Source organism: Polyodon spathula, chromosome 16 (genome assembly GCF_017654505.1).
Source record: "Polyodon spathula isolate WHYD16114869_AA chromosome 16, ASM1765450v1, whole genome shotgun sequence".
Classification (NCBI taxonomy): domain Eukaryota; kingdom Metazoa; phylum Chordata; class Actinopteri; order Acipenseriformes; family Polyodontidae; genus Polyodon; species Polyodon spathula.
In genome coordinates, this window is record NC_054549.1 from 21,357,453 (window position 1) to 21,374,587 (window position 17,135).

At 45.1% G+C, this 17,135-nt stretch overlaps 1 protein-coding gene across 1 annotated transcript in view; it reads right to left on the reverse strand.

The window, feature by feature from the left end:
• The window catches only part of pcsk1nl (proprotein convertase subtilisin/kexin type 1 inhibitor, like), a 13,493-nt gene extending 129 nt beyond the window's left edge, over positions 1 to 13,364 (reverse strand). The window contains exons 1-3 of the mRNA XM_041273832.1: positions 13,189 to 13,364; positions 1,253 to 1,899; positions 1 to 528 (exon numbers count right to left, since the gene is read on the reverse strand). The exon at positions 1 to 528 is cut by the window's left edge and continues 129 nt beyond it. Coding sequence (XP_041129766.1) covers positions 192 to 528; positions 1,253 to 1,899; positions 13,189 to 13,269 — 1,065 coding nt within the window. The 5' untranslated portion in view covers positions 13,270 to 13,364 and the 3' untranslated portion in view covers positions 1 to 191. The remainder of the gene's footprint in view (positions 529 to 1,252; positions 1,900 to 13,188) is intronic.
• Positions 13,365 to 17,135: the final 3,771 nt, after the last annotated feature.

The following is a 17,135-nucleotide window of genomic DNA, read 5'->3' on the forward strand; positions in this document are numbered from 1 at the left end:
GCGTAGGGTTAAAACGAAAAAATTAAATAAATACATTAAAATAAACCAATCGGCGCAGTTTTGTAAAACGAAACAAACATTTTCTTTTTTTTTGGTAACTGCAGCGGTCGTGTGTCGAAACAGGTTTTACCTATAAGTAAGTTTAATTTAAATGCAATTATTAATTATTATTTTCAAATATATATCTGTTTTTAATCCGGCAGATATTTCAAGATCCTTTCCGCCAGCTCTTCTGGGTCGTACGCAACGTAGCGGCGCTTCCTCGCTTGCTTCCCCGCCTGTGGTTCGCTATCGACCCTCTTCGTGCGCTGCTGCAGCCCCTGGATCGCGTCTCTCACCCCCGCCTCGTCTATTCGCTTGACCCGCAGCAGGTTCTCCTCCTCGGGGCTGCCCGCTCCGTCGCCCAGTGACCGGCGGGAGCGCCGGAGCCCCGAGTAGTCCTCTGACTGCCCTCCCTTCGACAGCCGGGCCGGGGGCTGCGGACCCCCCTCGCTGGCCGCGCTGGACAGGATCTGCCCGACCAGGTACCTGCGGACAGAACGGGAAGGTTGAGGGAAGATTTGGGTTGCTGCGGGTTGAACGGATTCAGCACAGTGTAATAGAAATGTTATAGAAAATAGGATTGGCTCGGCATGGAACAGTACTGGCATCTTGCACTCCTATAATCTTGCTCGCATAACCTTGTATGCTTTGCTTAAGATAAAGTTTTGCCTACATTGCAGCTGCAGCTGTCAGACAATGAATAATAAGATGAGCTAGATGTGTTCGATTTTTTGCACATACACACAAAACAGCCATTCTGTTATTTGCTTGCTTAGCTATATGCCACCTATGCATAGTTATAAATTGTTTCCCTTATATGCTAATGTCTGAATCATCATTGACTAACCCTCTGCCTTGCAGACAGTTTTAAGGTATATAATAGGGAATTTTAAGGGAATGGTTTTATTTTTGGGAATGACGTACGAATGGTTTTATTTTTAAAAATGCCTCGCTCTTTATTCAAATTTATTTTCAGCTTCCATATGAAGCATTTTGTGTTTAAGACGTTTTTCAAGTCAAGTATGACTGGCAAAAGTAAACCAAATTGTTGTTGTTGTTGTTATCATCATCATCATCATCATTATTATTATTATTATTATTATTATTATTATTATTATTATTATTATTAACTTCCTATAAGGTTATTTATTTATTACATACGGACGCACAGCTGCAGCTGATCGAGAGTTGAATCTGACTGCTCTCTTACCTCAACACGTCCTCGTCCCCCTCTCTTTCTGCCTCCCCCTCTGCCTCGGCTGCTGCCTCTTGAAGCACGAGTCTGGAGGCTGGCGGAGGGGAGAGCCCGGCCTCGTAGAGCTTCTCCTGCCTGTATCGGTTCATCAGTGCCTGGGCAAGCTGGGGCTCCATTAGGTTCTGGACATTCTGCCACCCTCTCTGGGGCTTTGCCACGCTGGTGTCGTCATAATCGGGTGGGAAGGGGCCCTGGAAATCGACAGCTGGGGCCAAGCCTGCCTCACCGGGTTTGGGGGGCCTCTGCTGAGCCCCGGGGTAGCCCTCGGGCCCCGCCTCGGGGGTCAGGAGTCGTAGCAAGCCGGCTAGATAGACAGCCTCCTGGTCCCGTCTCCGACCGTCCTCCACCAGCTGCTGCAGGGCCTGACCCAGTCGCTGGTCGTCCTGCTGTCCACGTTCCCTCCAGCCCCCCTCCCCCGGCTGGTAGTAGACATCGTTGCGGGCGTTGGAGGAGGAGGAGGAAGGGGGGTACGCCATCATCATCATCTCGGCCTCATAGGGGAGGGGGGGCAGGGAGTCGTGCAGGTCCCTCCGGAAACGGCGCCCCGCGGTCGGATCGTCGCGGCTCCAAGAGACTCTGTGCTGACCGCCTTGGTTCAACGGCTGAGAGAAGAGAGGAGAGGAGGGAAGGGGAGGGAAAAGGAGAGAGGTGTGAGGCAGGTAGACGTGGAGGCCGGGAAGTGAGGAGAGACACAAGGCGTGGAAGGTATTGGGACCGGGAGAGGCAGACAGGGTAGAGGAAGAGAGAGAGGGGACAGGAGCTTTTTAACGGTGTTGTGAAGTTAAGAACTGATTACCCAAACGTTAAAAATATTTATTACCGATTCTAGCCTAGGCAGGCCGACGGTTTGTCACACACCTTCTAACGTCAATGGTTTGTGTCAATTAATGATTTTGTCTGCTATATATTATAAAGACATTTCAGAGGGCTGGATCTCATCAATATCAGGGTCTAGTGCTGTATATTATAAAGACATTTCAGAGGGCTGGATCTCATCAATATCAGGGTCTAGTGCTGTATATTATAAAGACATTTCAGAGGGCTGGATCTCATCAATATCAGGGTCTAGTGCTGTATATTATAAAAACATTTCAGAGGGCTGGATCGCATCAATATCAGGGTCTAGTGCTGTATATTATAAAGACATTTCAGAGGACTGGATCGCATCAATATCAGGGTCTAGTGCTGTATATTATAAAGACATTTCAGAGGGCTGGATCTCATCAATATCAGGGTCTAGTGCTGTATATTATAAAGACATTTCAGAGGGCTGGATCTCATCAATATCAGGGTCTAGTGCTGTATATTATAAAAACATTTCAGAGGGCTGGATCTCATCAATATCAGGGTCTAGTGCTGTATATTATAAAGACATTTCAGAGGGCTGGATCTCATCAATATCAGGGTCTAGTGCTGTATATTATAAAGACATTTCAGAGGGCTGGATCTCATCAATATCAGGGTCTAGTGCTGTATATTATAAAGACATTTCAGAGGGCTGGATCTCATCAATATCAGGGTCTAGTGCTGTATATTATAAAGACATTTCAGAGGGCTGGATCTCATCAATATCAGGGTCTAGTGCTGTATATTATAAAGACATTTCAGAGGGCTGTGTCTCATCAATATCAGGGTCTAGTGCTGTGTATTATAAAGACATTTCAGAGGGCTGGATCTCATCAATATCAGGGTCTAGTGCTGTATATTATAAAGACATTTCAGAGGGCTGGATCTCATCAATATCAGGGTCTAGTGCTGTATATTATAAAGACATTTCAGAGGGCTGGATCTCATCAATATCAGGGTCTAGTGCTGTATATTATAAAAACATTTCAGAGGGCTGGATCTCATCAATATCAGGGTCTAGTGCTGTATGTTATAAAAACATTTCAGAGGGCTGGATCTCATCAATATCAGGGTCTAGTGCTGTATATTATAAAGACATTTCAGAGGGCTGGATCTCATCAATATCAGGGTCTAGTGCTGTGTATTATAAAGACATTTCAGAGGGCTGGATCTCATCAATATCAGGGTCTAGTGCTGTATATTATAAAGACATTTCAGAGGGCTGGATCTCATCAATATCAGGGTCTAGTGCTGTATATTATAAAAACATTTCAGAGGGCTGGATCTCATCAATATCAGGGTCTAGTGCTGTATATTATAAAGACATTTCAGAGGGCTGGATCTCATCAATATCAGGGTCTAGTGCTGTATATTATAAAAACATTTCAGAGGGCTGGATCTCATCAATATCAGGGTCTAGTGCTGTGTATTATAAAGACATTTCAGAGGGCTGGATCGCAAAAAATCTGTGAATCAAATATTGAGTCTGTGGCACACCTTATCTAGCAGGCCTCTTAAATGCAACACCTTTTCAATTCCAGGCACGCCTGTCAGAGCAAAACAGAGGTCTGAGGTCCGTCCGTGAACTTCTGGGACTGCGTTAGTGTTCAGAACACCGGCTTCCTGGCGAACCTTCTCAATCACTATCCTGAGGGTGTGGGTGATTAAACCGTTGCAGAGTCCAGCACTGTGCTCGGTGTCGTGCTTGTAACAGTGTGTTCAGCCTGCTTTGCCCAGGCTTGAAACTCACTGCTAGTCTTGCACTCATTTCCCTGGATTTCAGAACCGCCTGAAAATTCACTCCTCACATTCGTACCCTGAGAACACAAGCATGTACTGTGCAATTCTGCAAATCACTCGTTTTAATATCTCTGAGGTTTCCGTGTGCTTTCCCAGACCTCTCTGTGCTTTACAATGATTGCCTATGCTTTACCAGACCTCTCTGTGCTTTACAATGCTTCCCTGTGCTTTACCAGACCTCTCTGTGCTTTACAAAGCTTCTATATGCTTTACCAGACCTCTCTGTGCTTTACAATGCTTTTCTGTGCTTTACCAGACCTCTCTGTGCTTTACAATGCTTCCCTAAGCTTTCCCAGACCTCTCTGTGCTTTACAATGCTTCCCTATGCTTTACCAGACCTTTCTGTGCTTTACAATGCTTCCCTATGCTTTACCACACCTATCTGTGCTTTACAATGCTTCCCTATGCTTTACCACACCTATCTTTGCTTTACAATGCTTCCCTATGCTTTACCACACCTCTCTGTGCTTTACAATGCTTCCCTATGCTTTAACACACCTATCTTTGCTTTACAATGCTTCCCTATGCTTTACCAGACCTCTCTGTGCTTTACAATGCTTCCCTACGCTTTACCAGACCTCTCTGTGCTTTACAATGCTTCCCTCTGCTTTACCAGACCTCTCTGTGCTTTACAATGCTTCCCTATGCTTTACCACACCTCTCTGTGCTTTACAATGCTTCCCTATGCTTTACCAGACCTCTCTGTGCTTTACAATGCTTCCCTATGCTTTACCAGACCTCTCTGTACTTTACAATGCTTCCCTATGCTTTACCAGACCTCTCTGTGCTTTACAATGCTTCCCTATGCTTTACCAGACCTCTCTGTGCTTTACAATGCTTCTCTATGCTTTACAAGACCTCTCTGTGCTTTACAATGCTTCCTTATGCATTACCAGACCTCTCTGTGCTTTACAATGCTTCCCTGTGCTTTACCAGACCTCTCTGTGCTTTACAATGCTTCCCTATGCTTTACCAGACCTCTCTTGTGCTTTACAATGCTTCCCTATGCTTTACCAGACCTCTCTGTGCTTTACAATGCTTCCCTATGCTTTACCAGACCTCTCTGTGCTTTACAATGCTTCCCTATGTTTTACCAGACCTCTCTGTGTTTTACAATGCTTCCCTATGCTTTACCAGACCTCTGTGCTTTACAATGCTTCACTATATTTTACCATGCAGCATTAACAATGCGGTCGCAACAACGCGTGGTTATTATTTTTAAGTAAATTACACAAAGCCGTGAACACGAGGGGTCTGGGGGTGGGGTGCGTCGTTATAATAGATTATAGATCAATACGAGCGAACAGGTGCTGCTACTGCGGCAGCTGTCCGACTGATTAAGGTTTCCGAACACTCCAGGTTGCCATGGCTCCCTGGCTTCCTGTGCGTGCTGTTGCCACGGAGACGGGGCCTCCTCCACGGCTGATTATTATTATAAAAAACAAACAAACCGTTCGTAACGTGCCTGGCTGCGAGATGTTTTTGTTTATTTTATTTTTTTTATCCCTTGCTAAAGTAAAAGCAATATTTAATTAGCCTTAAAACCAACAGTCACTTTTGTTTTTTGTTATACACGCGTAATGAAATTCCCTGGCGACCGGATACAGTGGAAATCATTAGCAAGCCACGCTAATTTATTTTGCTACAGAAGCGGCTTTATATATATACTGCGAATTAAATATTACACTGTACAGAAACTTATGTTATATATATACTGTACATTTTGGTGACAGACGTTTTGAATAAAAGGCTACTTCGGTTAAAAGTTATTTCAGTATTTGTAAAACTATTATTATTATTTTTTTAAATAAATTCAACGACAGACATTTTGACTAGAACTCTTTCACGTTGAAGATATTGAAAACGCCTTCCAGTGTAAATGCTTGTCATTGAATTAATAAAGCTTCTTGTAGCCAAGAAAGACTTCTTATTCACATCCTTGTAATGATATGTTAAATCCAGCTATAGGAAAATTAGAGCAGAAGTTAATTACTATTGACTGGCGGGGCTCGATTGTAAAGGAGAGGTTTTTTTTTTTGCTTTGAAATCCACACATTGCAAGTAGGTGTGTTTTGATGTATTAACTACCTGCAGGTTTTAAATACTTCAGAGAGGCAATTAGGAGTTTCAGCGCCCCTATTAGTAGTGATAACCTGCATCAGTACAAACAAAGCACCTGCTAACCTCTCTCTCTCTCTCTCTAGTTACGTGGTTTCAAAAAAAAAAAAAAAAAGATCGGTGATCTAACACAATCACTTAGTCCTAAAATCAAATGGAATTTTTGTTTTCATTTTCAGCTCAAAAGGTAGGATGAAACATAAAAAAAAAAAAAAAAATAGAAAGGTGCTTTTCCTTTTTTTTGGTTTCTCAGAGAGTGAGTCACCCAGCCGCCCTGGCAGTTTGTTTATTGTTGCGTGTCTGTGCGGTGTTTGTGTGTGTGTGTGTGTTTGTGTGTGTGTGTTGTGTGTGTCTGTGCGGTGTTTGTGTGTGTGTGTGTGTGTGTGTCTGTGCGGTGTTGGTTTGTGTGTGTGTGTGTCTGTGCGGTGTTTGTTTGTGTGTGTGTGTGTGTGTGTTTGTGTGTGTGTGTGCACGTGTGTCTGTGTGACTCAGCGTGTCTGTGCTGTGTGAGACTGTGTGATTCGGTACACACTGACGACGCAGTCTGTGTGTGTGTGTGTGTGTGTGTGTGTGTGACTCAGCGTGTCTGTGCTGTGTGAGACTGTGTGATTCTGCGTCTCTGTGCGGTGTGTGTGTGTGTGTCTGTGTGACTCAGCGTGACTGAGACACAATGTGACAGTCACTGAACACAGCGTCTGTACCACTAAGACGCAGAGACACGCACACACAACACACACACAGACACACTGAGTCGCACCGACACGTCACACACTCTGACACGCCACACTAAGACGCAGAGAAGACTGTGTGTGTGTGTGTGTGTGTGTGTGTGTGTGTGACTCAGCGTGTCTGTGCAGTGTGAGACTGTGTGATTCTGCGCCTCTGTGCGGTGTGTGCGTGCGTGTCTGTGTGACTCAGCGTGTCTGTGCAGTGTGAGACTGTGTGATTCTGCGTCTCTGTGCGGTGTGTGCGTGTGTGTCTGTGTGACTCAGCGTGTCTGTGCAGTGTGAGACTGTGTGATTCTGCGTCTCTGTGCGGTGTGTGCGTGTGTGTCTGTGTGACTCAGCGTGTCTGTGCAGTGTGAGACTGTGTGATTCTGCGTCTCTGTGCGGTGTGTGTGTGTGTGTGTGTGTGTGTGTGTGTGTGTGTGTGTGACTCAGCGTGTCTGTGCAGTGTGAGACTGTGTGATTCTGCGTCTCTGTGCGGTGTGTGCGTGTGTGTCTGTGTGACTCAGCGTGTCTGTGCAGTGTGAGACTGTGTGATTCTGCGTCTCTGTGCGGTGTGTGTGTGTGTGTGTGTGTGACTCAGCGTGTCTGTGCTGTGTGTGTGTGTGTGTGTGTGTGTGTGTCGGTGTGTGCTGTGTGTCTGTGTGACTCAGCGTGGCTGTGCTGTGTGAGACTGATTCTGCGTCTCTGTGCGGTGTGTGTGTGTGTGTGTGTGTGTGTGTGTGTGCGTGCGTGTCTGTGTGACTCAGCGTGTCTGTGCAGTGTGAGACTGTGTGATTCTGCGCCTCTGTGCGGTGTGTGCGTGTGTGTCTGTGTGACTCAGCGTGTCTGTGCAGTGTGAGACTGTGTGATTCTGCGCCTCTGTGTGGTGTGTGTGTGTGTGTGTGTGTGTGTGTGTGTGTGACTCAGCGTGGCTGTGCAGTGTGAGACTGTGTGATTCTGCGTCTCTGTGCGGTGTGTGTGTGTGTGTGTGTGTGTGTGCGTGTGTGTCTGTGTGACTCAGCGTGTCTGTGCAGTGTGAGACTGTGTGATTCTGCGCCTCTGTGCGGTGTGTGTGTGCTTGTGTCTCAGTGTGTCTGCGCAATGTGTGTGTGTGTGTGTGTGTCTGTGTGACTCAGCACTGACTCACCGCATTCGTCGCTCATTACGGGGAGTTTAATGTCATCGCATATAAAAATGTTTCATCTGTGACAGAGCACTGCGGCCCCAAGAGATGCCCGCAGTGTTCCTCCCTTTGTTGTGCTGCGCTCCCTATTCACAGTGACGCACGGCAGAGAGATCTCTCTGCACCTTCAGGCTACTTAAAAGCTCATGTTAAACTGTGAGGGGGGTCCTACCAGGGAAGTGAAACAGACTCCTGTTGCACAGCAGTGTGATCCATTCCAGGTTTTACTACCAGCTTGATCAGACACAGTGTGTCTTTCATCATTTTCAAACCTGCATTAATCCTAATGAACATTATTTTTAGATAAAGTTATATTCTCGTGCAATGCTGGCTCTGAGGATCAGCCTTGATTTGGCAGCATGCACAACTTTTGAATTAAATTTATTTATTTATTTATTTAAATGTTATATATTGATTGGAGTTAATTCGTTCGTTCTTTTCTGTTGAGTCCCGCTGGCATAATCGTGTTCAGCCTATTTATCCACTTATATATATACAATGCATGCCCTTTATCACACAGGAACCGAGTATCTCTCCACCCTGCTATGTCTCTTCATGCAAGCTGAGGTCCTCTGACTCTGGCCTGCTTGTTATCCCCAAGCGAAAGTGTAAGTCATGTATTTTGTACTTTCCAGTGTATTTATTCCACTATTTCATGTATTATGTACTTTCCAATGTATTTAATGTATTATGCATTGTGTTTTTTACTGTATATCATGTATTTTGCATTTCTCTATTTGAAGTATTATGGATTTTCTTATATTTAGTGCATCTTGTAAAATGCTCTGTGAGGGTGTTCCACTATGAAAGGCACTATATAAAATAAAGATTGATTGACGGATTGATTCATGGCCATATCCAGCCATAAAAAAAAATCACAGAGCCACTTAATCATGATTCATGTTGCCTTCAAGCAAATCTCATAAACCCTTATTGATCTTACACTGTCTGTTTCTCTCTCTCTCTCTCTCTCTCTCTCTCTCTCTCTCTCTCTCTCTCTCTCTCTCTCTCTCTCTCTCTCTCCCTCTCTCCCTCTCTCTCCCCTGTCTCTCTCTTTTTCCCTCTCTCCCTCTCTCTCCCCCTGTCTCTCTCTTTTTCCCTTTCTCCCCCTCTCTCCCCCTCTCTCCCTTTCTCTCTCTCCCCCTCTCTTTTTCCCACTCTCCCTACTCTCTCTCCCTCTATCTCCCCCCCCTCCCTCTCATCCCACTCCTGGAATTGGAATTTGATTTTAAGAAGGAATTGAAAAGCAGGAATCGACCCGGCCCTGTGTGTCGCTGTGGGTTAGTTCAGGGTTCAGTGTTCAAGGTTCATGGCTGTTTTTAATTGCTGTAATGATGTGTTGTAAGTAGAGAGCAAGCAGGAACCGCGCACAGAACACTCGTCTGTTGCTTTGTGCTCTTGTGAAATTTTCTTTTTTTCTCTGTTTCTTCATAGAAGCACTGCGGAGAGCTCTGTTGCCATGGTGAAATGTTCCTCTGCAAAGGAAATGGCTGTGTGTTTATTATCCCTGTGGAGGAGAGGAGAGGAGAGGGGAGGGGAGAGAAGAGAAGAGGGGAGGGGAGGAGAGAGGAGGGGGAGGAGAGAGAGAGAGAGAGAGAGGAGAGAGAAAGAAGAGTGAAGGAGAGAGGAGAGGAGTTGGGGAGGAGAGGAGAGGGGAGGGGAGAGAAGAGGAGAGAGTAGAGGAGAAGTGTGAAGGGGAGAGGAGAGGAGTTGGGGAGGAGAGGAGAGGGGAGAGGAGAGGGGAGAGGAGAAGAGAGAGGAGAGAGGAGAGAGAGGAGGAGAGGAGAGGGGAGGGTAGGAGAGGAGAGGAGATAGGAGGAGAGGAAGGGAGGTGAGGTGAGAGTGGAGGAGTCCTCTCCTCTAGAGGAAGGAAGATCTCGAGAGGAGGAGGGGAGAGGAGAGGAGAGGAGAGGGGAGGGTAGGAGAGGAGAGGAGATAGGAGGAGAGGAAGGGAGGTGAGGTGAGAGTGGAGGAGAGGAGAGGAAGGAAAGACAGGAGAGGAGAGTAGAGGAGGAGAGGTGAGGGGAGGGAAGGAGAGGATAGAGGAGGGGAGTGTAGAGGAGCTATCCATTACAGCGTGTTGTGTTGACTTTCTTCAGCAAGGCTACATCTTGAGAACTGCTGATGACAGCAGTTCCCTTACAAGTTTCCCACGGTCAAATTGCACTGTACTCTTGTGTTTTAATCGTAAAATTATCGGTGATGCTAAACTTCTGTCCAGAGCTGTTTAGTAAAGGGAGATGAATACGGTTAGAGCTCCAGTCTCCACTCTCCTGTCTGGAGTCTTGATGTAAGACACCTGTTCAATAATAACTGAGGCACACAGCATGGGCTGATGCAAGCAGGGCTGCTTTTAAGTCAATTTCTACAGCAACCATCGCCCTGCTAATGAGCGACCGGCCCGCTATACAACAGTGAACCTGCGTGTGTGTGCGTGAGAGAGAAAGAGAGAGAGAGAGAGGGAGGGAGAGAGAGAGAGAGAGAGAGAGAGAGAGAGGGGGAGCGAGAGAGAGAGAGACCTTAGAAGAGAGGGAGCGGAGAATGCTCCCTACTGAGAAAAAAGACATTATGACAATGTTACAATTTGCAACGTTGATCCAGCGATAGTTTAAACAAAAAAAGAAAGACAATAATAATAATATAAATAATATAATATTATAATCATAATAATAATAAAAGCGTTTCTTTTTAAGAAAAAACTTTGAGTAAAAGATAGGTAAAAGATATTTTAAATATACATTTATAATGTATATATATATAAAATATTATATTTTACAATAATCCAGGTTTATGTCCAAAATTTTCTATACTCATTGTAACTAATGATGTCATCACTAGGGGTAATGTACCCCATTACCTCATGCTGGAGTAAATATAAACAATAACAAGGTGTTGTCATGCCGTCAGAAACCTGTACATTCCTCCTGATTCAAACACAGGCTCCCTTGAGAAAGAGATGTGCGACATAAATACATAAGTATTCTACACACACACACACACACACAGGGTGAATTCTTAACAGCAAACAGGTATATGGATATATAATGCAGAAGAAAAGTCACTGATAAAGTGAGAACTCGCTGTTTTAATTATCAGCTGTCTGAACGATTCGCCTTCCGCCGCCTTCAGATAGAGACAGCGAGAACAGCCCACCCACAGCTGCTTATCAGACAGCACCTTTTCAATGATCCGTCACTCCTCTCCGCCGCTATTTTACTGATTGACTGATTCTTCTAGCATATTGAGCGCTGCGCTGTTTTTCAATTCTCTGTAGGCTGCTCTCTCTATTGATTGACTTATTGATTTATTGATTCATTTGTATATAGCTATTCTTCTAATGATATGCAAATAGTTTCCACCTTTCTCTTCCTGATTTTGCTCTTCAGCCAAAAACTGACACAGCGGCTCCCCGACACAGCGGCTCCACGACACAGCGGCTCCCCGACACAGCGGCTCCCCGACACAGCGGCTCCCCGACACAGCGGCTCCCCGACACAGCGGCTCCCCGACACAGCGCTCCCCGACACAGCGGCTCCCCGACACAGCGCTCCCCGACACAGCGGCTCCCCGACAGCGCTCCCCGACACAGCGGCTCCCCGACACAGCGGCTCCCCGACACAGCGCTCCCTGACACAGCGCTCCCCGACACAGCGGCTCCCCGACACAGCGGCTCCACGACACAGCGCTCCCTGACACAGCGCTCCCTGACACAGCGGCTCCCCGACACAGCGCTCCCTGACACAGCGGCTCCCCGACACAGCGCTCCCTGACACAGGGGCTCCCCGACACAGCGGCTCCCCGACACAGCGGCTCCACGACACAGCGCTCCCTGACACAGCGCTCCCTGACACAGCCGCTCCCCGACACAGCGGCTCCCCGACACAGCGCTCCCCGACACAGCGGCTCCACGACACAGCGCTCCCCGACACAGCGCTCCCCGACACAGCGGCTCCCCGACACAGCGCTCCCTGACACAGCGCTCCCCGACACAGCGGCTCCCCGACACAGCGGCTCCCCGACACAGCGGCTCCACGACACAGCGCTCCCCGACACAGCGGCTCCCTGACACAGATATGCCTCCCTATGTCACACACACACACGCACACACAGACACACACACCTCCCATGATCACAGACACAGACACACAGACTGACAGACAGACAGGCAGACAGACAACTCCCAGTATCACAGACAGACAGGCAGAGAGACACACACAGGCAGCCAGACACACAGACAGGCAGACAGACACACACACCAGACAGGCAGACAGGACACACAGACAGGCAGACAGACAGACACCTCCCTGTATCACAGACACACACAGTCGATGTGACAGTATTCTAGATGAATCCGTTCATCAGTTTGCGATCAATCTGTTTATCAGAAAGGCGTGGATGGACTATCTAGTCTAAATGTCTACATGAGAATCTTCCAGAGATTGAACTTTTCTGCTGTGTGTGTGTGTGTGTGTGTGTGTATATGTTTTAAAATGGTGTCGGATGGATATCTATCTAACAGTCTACATGAGAATCTTCCGAAACCAGATAGGGTCTCATTTTGTTTCGGAAATTCTATATAACTATATAAAACTACAAAACAAAATGATATATGATGGATGCTATTTTTCATTTTCTGGATCTTGAAAAGGATTGTTTTTGGGTATAAAGTTAACACACCATTATGTACCAAGTTACATTCGTTTTATCACAATATCGGTAGATAGATAGATAGATAGATACCCTTCTGGTGCTGTGCTTTTTCATATATTAATATGCAGTATTAATTATACAGTATTTAAATATAGTGCAAATAATAATAATACTATACAGGAGAGGGGAAACCTGTCAGACACACACACACACACACTTATCCCCTTGTGGCACGAAGTCTGGGTCTGTTGTGTTGTGGGGAGTTCGTATGGGTAGACAGTGTTTACGAAGCTTGTATGGTAATCATTACACACACATTTGGGGCTACCAGTCAGCATACAGCACATACGTTTATACAGCACAAGAGCGCAAAATGCCAGCCCCTTCCACAACACAAAACCCATCCTAGAGTTCCCCTTGTGGTTGACCACCAACTAGTTCGTGGTAGGTAGTCTTTTCTCTGCTCCCCGTTCTTCCCCGCAAGCACGCAGTGTCCGGCGAGAGATTTTCCAACTCCTTCTTAGGACTCGCCCTTAACGGAGACTACGCACACCAGGAAGGAGGGAAGGATCTTTCCATCTCCTTACCTTGCAGGGTAAGCCCGGCACGGCGCTCAGAAAGACGAAGACTCTGATCAGGAACGCTGCGCTGCTGAGAGGGCCCGTCATCTTGGAGAAGGAGATGAGGCTGCCCGGGTGAGGAGAGGAGTGTGAGAGGAGAAGAGGGAGTGAGCGAGACACAGTGAGGATGGAGAGAGAGAAGGGGGAGGAGACACAGGATGATTTCAATGCTGTATCGGAACGGGGGGGGGGGGTAGCATGATGTCGTCGGGTCCCTGGGGCGATGAGGTCCTTCTCGCTCTCTTTCTTTTTCCCTCTCCCTCTCTCCCTCTTGTTTCTCTCTTTTTTCCCTCTCCCTCTCTCCTCCTCTCTCTTTCCCCCTCTCTCTCCCTAATGCTCTCTGTCTCTCTCTCTCTGTCTCTCGTTTGTTTCTGCAATCTTGGCTACCTTTGAAAAGCCCACACTGACAATCCTTTATGTAGGGCGCAGCACCTCACCTGCCATCTGCCATTGTGATGATACGCACTGCAGAGCATTCGCCTCTCGCTGCTGAATTTATAAATGTTTTTATTTATTTGGCAGATGCCTTTATCCAAGGAGACCTTACAGGTGTTACAGGGCAGCACAGGGATACAATGCAAGCTTCATATTTAAACACAGTGTAGTTTACACTGCAAATAATAACACTACTAGAATACAATATGAACTAGGATGCTGTGTATAATAACAACACTGCTAGAATACAATATGAACTAGGATGCTGTGTATAATAATAACACTGCTAGAATACAATATGAACTAGGATGCTGTGTATAATAATAACACTGCTAGAATACAATATGAACTAGGATGCTGTGTATAATAATAACACTGCTAGAATACAATATGAAGGATGCTGTGTATAATAATAACACTGCTGGAATACAATATGAACTAGGATGCTGTGTATAATAATAACACTGCTAGAATACAATATGAACTAGGATGCTGTGTATAATAATAACACTGCTAGAATACAATATGAACTAGGATGCTGTGTATAATAATAACACGGCTAGAATACAATGAATATGCCGTGTATAATAATAACACTGCTAAATACAAAAATAACTAGGATGCTGTGTATAATAATAACACTGCTAGAATACAAAATGAACTAGGAGGCTGTGTATAATAATAACACTGCTAGAATACAATATGAACTAGGATGCTGTGTATAATAATAACACTGCTAGAATACAATATGAACTAGGATGCTGTGTATAATAATAACACTGCTAGAATACAATATGAACTAGGATGCTGTGTATAATAATAACACTGCTAGAATACAATATGAACTAGGATGCTGTGTATAATAATAACACTGCTAGAATACAATATGAACTAGGATGCTGTGTATAATAATAACACTGCTAGAATACAATATGAACTAGGATGCTGTGTATAATAATAACACTGCTAGAATACAATATGAACTAGGATGCTGTGTATAATAATAACACTGCTAGAATACAATATGAACTAGGATGCTGTGTATAATAATAACACTGCTAGAATACAATATGAACTAGGATGCTGTGTATAATAATAACACTGCTAGAATACAATATGAACTAGGATGCTGTGTATAATAATAACACTGCTAGAATACAATATGAACTAGGATGCTGTGTATAATAATAACACTGCTAGAATACAATATGAACTAGGATGTTGTGTATAATAATAACACTGCTAGAATACAATATGAACTAGGATGCCGTGTATAATAATAACACTGCTAGAATACAATATGAACTAGGATGCCGTGTATAATAATAACACTGCTAGAATACAATATGAACTAGGATGCTGTGTATAATAATAACACTGCTAGAATACAATATGAACTAGGATGCTGTGTATAATAATAACACTGCTAGAATACAATATGAACTAGGATGCTGTGTATAATAATAACACTGCTAGAATACAATATGAACTAGGATGCTGTGTATAATAATAACACTGCTAGAATACAATATGAACTAGGATGCTGTGTATAATAATAACACTGCTAGAATACAATATGAACTAGGATGCTGTGTATAATAATAACACTGCTAGAATACAATATGAACTAGGATGCTGTGTATAATAATAACACTGCTAGAATACAGTATGAATTAGGATGCTGTGTATAATAATAACACTGCTAGAACACAATATGAACTAGGATGCTGTGTATAATAATAACACTGCTAGAATACAATATGAACTAGGAGGCAACAAGTTAGGATGACAGCGAGTTACATCACAGTGACACAGCAGCAGTGCAAAGACAGCGCCTCAGCGGAGGATCCAGGAACGTAGGCTCAGTGCAGGCAAGACCAGCGCCTCAGCGGAGGATCCAGGGGGGGGGATTGTGCGGTGGGTGGTGGGTCGGCGTGTTAATTGCTCCTCCGTTGTTAAATTTCTAATGTTAGCTAAAAATGTATGTCACTGTGGTGTAGTCAGCGTTTCTGTCGCGGAGTCACTCTCCTCGTCCGTCTTGAGAGCTGCGAGTCCCGTCCGTTCCAAGTCATCAGTTCATGGGGGGGGGGGGGGGGGGGGGGGGGGGTGGGTGGGTGGGGGGGTGGGGGGTGGAGTGGTGGGGACGGTGCTGTCCCTCCCCAAAAGTGAGGGGTGTCAAAACAGGTGTAGTGAAATCAGAGTCATTTTATTGATTTCATTTTTTCAGCCCAGCACAGCCTGTTGAGGTGGGACATCTCCTTTGCAAGAGTGACCCAAAAGACTACAGGCAGCTTTTATGTATTTTGTCTTTCCCACAAAAGATATGCTAGTATAAAAAAAGGTATAGTACAGGTTTTCCTGGTATTTTTGCACAAGACTTTTGGTTTGGTTTTGCCATGTTTTTCCCAGTTATACTATCCATCAATGGTATTAATCATATTATTATTATTATTATTATTATTATTATTACCTATTTATAAATCGTCTGCTGTTTTATCCAAAGCGACTTACAGAGACTAGGGGGGTGAACTCTGCATCACTCAACTGCTGCTGCAGCTGCAGAGTCACTTCCAATAGGACCTCGTTTTGTTTAACTTCTCGACCGAAGGACGGAGCACAAGGAGGTGAAGTGACTTGCTCAGGATCGCACACACACACACACACACACACGCACACACACAGGGACTCAATGGCTGAGCCGGGATTTGAACCTCCTCCATAATTTGCTGTGCTTTTTTTTAATATGCTTTACCATACCTCACCGGGCTTTAGCTCAGGTGTGTTTTATTAAACTCCTCATAAAACCAGCGATGGATCAAACTGCTGTGCAGCGGGAGTTTTAAAAACACTTCCAGTGGAAACGCTTGCCATTGAATTTATTAAGTTTCCTTTAGTGTTTCTGTTGAAGACGCTGAGAAAGACTTCCAGTTGGGTTGAAAATCTGTAATGGGCTTCTTTTGCTTAATAAAGAAAGAAAAAAAAAACACTTTTTTTGAGGCTGACGACAAGCTGCTCACCCATAATGCACCTGTTGGCACAAAAGGCCACCAGTTTCCATGGTTACCAAAGCTGAGCACCAATCAACAGCTGCCTAACAACACCTGTTCTAAAAATACCATGACTTTGATGACTTCCGTTCTGCACTAAAAAATAATTACTTCTCAGAGAGGGGTGGCAGTGAAGAGAGAGAGAGAGAGAGGGATGGAGAAAGAGAGGAAGGGAGGGAAGGGAGCGGGTCGACGCAGTGTTGAAGTTCGTGTCTCCAATTAAACAACCTACAGAAAAAAAAAAAAAAAAACTTTGTTCAAATACAACAAATGTTGATTTTCAGAACAAACATGCTCCTGCTTCAGCCTTTCAAGATTTTAAGAGCTTTCAGAAAGTTGATCTTGACGGCTGTGTTGAGTTGAGAGTGTTGTGTAGATGGGGGGCTTATCCTCCAGGGGGCAGTAGCTCACATCAGGGGCACCTGGGTGTAA